This window comes from Solea senegalensis, linkage group LG7 (genome assembly GCF_019176455.1).
Source record: "Solea senegalensis isolate Sse05_10M linkage group LG7, IFAPA_SoseM_1, whole genome shotgun sequence".
Taxonomy (NCBI): domain Eukaryota; kingdom Metazoa; phylum Chordata; class Actinopteri; order Pleuronectiformes; family Soleidae; genus Solea; species Solea senegalensis.
This window is the reverse complement of record NC_058027.1, coordinates 21,486,784-21,490,988: the sequence shown is the minus strand read 5'-3', so window position 1 is coordinate 21,490,988 and position 4,205 is coordinate 21,486,784. Positions and strand designations below refer to the sequence as shown.

The 4,205-nt window shown below is 42.8% G+C and overlaps 1 protein-coding gene across 1 annotated transcript; it reads right to left on the bottom strand.

Moving 5' to 3' along the window:
- Positions 1–1,151: 1,151 nt before the first annotated feature.
- On the bottom strand, positions 1,152–3,323 carry mc1r (melanocortin 1 receptor). The gene has a single exon (XM_044029696.1). It carries the CDS (start codon positions 3,060–3,062, stop codon positions 2,085–2,087), a length of 978 nt encoding a protein of 325 aa, XP_043885631.1. The 5' UTR covers positions 3,063–3,323; the 3' UTR covers positions 1,152–2,084.
- Positions 3,324–4,205: the final 882 nt, after the last annotated feature.

The window sequence follows — 4,205 nt, the reverse complement described above, 5'->3', positions numbered from 1 at the left end:
CTTTCAACTGGAAGTTTGTGGGTTTTATTCCTGGCACTGCTAATCTACATGTCGATGTGTGATTGGGTATGAAGGATGTGTATATACAGTAGATGTGCTGCATGAAAGTGTGAGTGAATGGGTGTGAATGGCAAAACTGTAGTGTGAAGCAGCTTTCAGTGGTCATCAAGACTAGAAAAGCGATAGACATAATGGTTTGCATGGTTTAAATGGTTTGTATAAATACAAACCATTCACACTGCATTTTACAGTAGCTTAATTTCCAGACTTGGCTAATTCAGATATTTTATCATTTAATCTTAGAAAAAAAAAAAATCATTCTCACAGGCTTTCTTTAAAAACCTGACCTACTTTCACCTCTTAACGTTTCAGAATCCTGACTTGAATATTTCTTTTGTAAAACCCCTCCTATCAACAACACAGGCCGTTCATGTGATGTGATTTTGTGTTTTTTTTTCCCCCTCCAGTCTTTCACACACTTAGTTTTGAGGGAGTAATTCTCACACAACACCAAAAACGTCCAACCATGACTAAATACAAAGCTTTCCTTTTATAACAGCTTGAGGGGAGGGAAAAAAAAGAAGATGGATGACACAAATTGTTTTAGCAGCAGTCACTTCAACAGTATTCGCTATACAATTCTGTTTGTTTCACATGATAACAAATGTGGTTGTAAATGGAGAGATGGAGGTGGGGGCCATAAAAAAAGACCTCAGGATCCTGAAAGAGTGCACCTCAAGTGGTCATCGTCTCTCTGTCACATTGTCTCCGCAGCCTCACATGTTTAAGTCCGTAGAGTTAAGCATCGTCCCGTGGTCATGTGGGCCGACTTTGGAGACGTTTGTTGACGTTTATTTTCTAAACATGAACATTTACTTTTAATTTAAGGCAGTTAGAGAGGATTGCATAATCTTTTTCAATAGGGAAGCGTTATTATGATAACACCATCCTATTCCTGTGAAATCACCAGGTATTAGCTTGTAAATCACGACGGACATTTAGATTGCAATAGATTTGGTCTTATACATGTATATACATTTATGCACATATAAACATGTCATCACTGACTCAGAACTGTCCTGTCTACACTTATGACCTATAACAGTGTCCCCCATTTTTTTCCTTTCACCCCAACCGGTCGAGGCAGATGGCGGCACATCTTTGAGTCTGTTTTCCTGTTAAAAGGGAGGTTTTTTTTCTTTCTCCACTGATGCCTAGTGCTTGAATTGTTGGGTTTCTCTCTCGATGTACGGTACCTTGAGATCAATGTATGTTGTGATTCGGAACTATACAAATAAAATTGAATTGAATTATAGATTAGGAGTATGGCGTTTAACTCATACAACAGGTGTATGTGATGCTCATGTCATGAATAAACCGGGTGTTTGACAGCAGATAAACACAGGTTTTACATTAGGGAGTAATGTATGCCACACTAAATCATTTACATTTAGTGTGGCATACACAGGAATGTTATTTTAAAACTGCATATATTGTTTTCCATTAAAGTTACTGGTGATAATTTAAGTGCTAAAACAAAAAATCTAATATCTGTACATAATGTGGTTATTTTAATATTTTAATTTCAATGTGGTTCATGTAAATGTAGAACATTAATGTTCACCTAAAATGATTCTCATTACCAGGCTTATATTACTTTAATATCATGTCCTTATTTGGCACTGACTGTGTATGAATTGTGGCCCTATATTGTTGTTGTTTTTTTACCATTGTTATTACACGCAGAGAAAAGTGAATTACAAATAATATACTATGTTACCACAATATTACTTCTCTGTCACTACTGTATAAATACCACGTTGTCACTCTATAATGCAAAATGTTACTGAAAAAGTAAAGTGACCCAGTCTGTGTAATGTAACAGAAGAAGACAAAATCTGAAGACATGCGTGGGAATAAGGAGGACATGTACAGAAGTCTTCATCGGACCCACAGTCCGCGCACCAGAGGACAGTGTCACGCACCAAACTCATAATTCAGACGCTATTGTACGTTATTCAGGAGGGAGAGACGTGCGACACTGCAGAGTTTTGTGCTTTTTCTCCCTGTGAATGCACATGATGTCACACGCCGAAGTACGAGGAACACAGCACCAGCTCCTGCAGGGTTTTACGCAGCTCGTGGCTCCGGTACGCGTAAATGAGTGGGTCAATGAGCGAGTTGCAGATGATGAGGATGAGGAAAAGGTTGAAGTTTTGGAAGAAACAGTTGCAGAAGGGGCTGGTGGGGCAGGTGAGGATGAGGACCAGGTGCAGGAAGAAAGGACCCCAGCACAAAATGAAAACCCCCAGCAGGATGGTGAGCGTGATCGCTCCCTTCATGCTCGTGGATTGGCGCTGGTTTTTGTTGAAAGCCATGATGCGCCGCGAGTGCACGTGCGCCAGGAGGAACATGTGCAGGTACAACACGGCGTTGAACACCAGCGTGGTGCAGAAGAAGGCCACGAGGCACACGATGACGGCGTTGTCCGTGTGGTAGACGATGAAGAGGATGCTGGAGGTGATGCTGGCCAGCCACACCACCGCGATGATGGCGACGGCGCGCTGCGTGGTCATGATGCTGTGGTAGCGCAGCGCGTAAAAGATGGTGATGTAGCGATCCGCGGCGATGGTGCACAGGAAGGAGAGCGAGGACACCACTGAGCTGCAGATCATCACGTCGATGACGTTGTCCAGGTGGCGCAGCATACCTGGGTGCAAGTCCAGCAGGCCGTGGTCGTGGAGCAGCATGAATATGGTCTCCACCACGTTGCTGACGCTGACGAGCATGTCGGACACAGCCAGGCAGCAGATGAAGTAGTACATGGGCGAGTGCAAGTTGCGGTTCTTATTGATCGCCAGGATCACCAGGATGTTCTCCACCAGGCTGATGAGCCCCAGCGCCAAGAAGAGTTCCTGAGGGACGCGGATCTGCACGCAGCCCATAAAGTGCTGGTCCCCGCCAGAAGAGGATGTTTCATTTTCCTCTATTAAGTCATTCACTTGGTTCTCTTCCATGTGGAGGAGAGAGGGGAAATGGTAGGACACGTTGGTGATATCCATGTCTGACTCGAGAATGTTAATTATGAGTTGTCCTGGTGTGTGAAGCTACAAGAAGGTTCATCCGTTGTTGCAGTCAATGGAACACGTTGACGAATACGTTTCCAAGTGGCGCGTCTGTCTGTGCACAGTGCGTCTCTGCGCAAAAAAAAAAAAAGTCAAATTCCTTCCAAATGGATCTAACTTGTTCTCGCGCTCACAGTTGATGTCTATTCACTCTCACGATGCCTCCACCAAACTCCCGAGTGTCACTTCAGCCCTTTCTAGGCAACAGTCAACAAAGTCTGTCTTGTCATCCATCTGGAGAGTTGAGGACTGTGGCCTGTTTGCGCGCCTGTTTCTCTGAGTGATGCTGGATTGTGGAGAAAAAGAAAGAAAAAAAGGAAAAACTTGGGAGGACTCCGCCTCACATGAGGCAGTCAGCTGGTCTGCAGTCCTGGCTCATAAAGAAGCAAGATTGAAGTTTTATTAATTTTTCCATATAAGTTTTTCATGTTTGAGCTGCTCCTCTGACATGTTTAAAAGAAAGCCACTATTTCCAGTGACCTTAACGAATATGCAGTTACATTTCAAAAGGGTTAGGCTTAGGGTTGAGCACTTATGTGCAATAAATTAATCAACTGCGCCACTTTATTTTCAAACTTTTAGGGCCTCGTCTGCAACCTACAATTGAGTCCAGTCAAAGAAAAAGTGTTAGGATTAGGGTAATTTATCAGGTAAAGCTGATACACTGTCATTCATTCATTCATTCATTCATTCATTCATTCATTCATTCATCACATGAGGGTCACTGGTGTCAATCCCAGCTGACATAAGGTGAAAGGTGAGGTACACGTAGAGACAAACCATTCACTCTCACATTCTAGGTCAATTTAGAGTATCCAATTAATCTCTGCATGTTTTGGACTGTGGGAGGAAGCTGGAAAATCTGGAGAAAACCCACACACATGTGGAGAACATGCAAACTCCATGTAGAAAGGCTTTTGTTCTGACTGGATCGTGGACTCTGGTCCTTTTGCTGCAAAGGCAACAACAGCCTGATACACTGTCAATGATCCAAACACTTAAAGATACATATTCAGCAACTACAATAATGATACATTAAGGTAATATGATGTGATTAGAGAATGAGGAGTCACCTTTTTT

Bases quoted from the DNA above. Each gene is read 5' to 3' on its own strand.
- mc1r (XM_044029696.1), bottom strand. From the start codon at position 3,062: ATGGATATCACCAACGTGTCCTACCATTTCCCCTCTCTCCTCCACATG.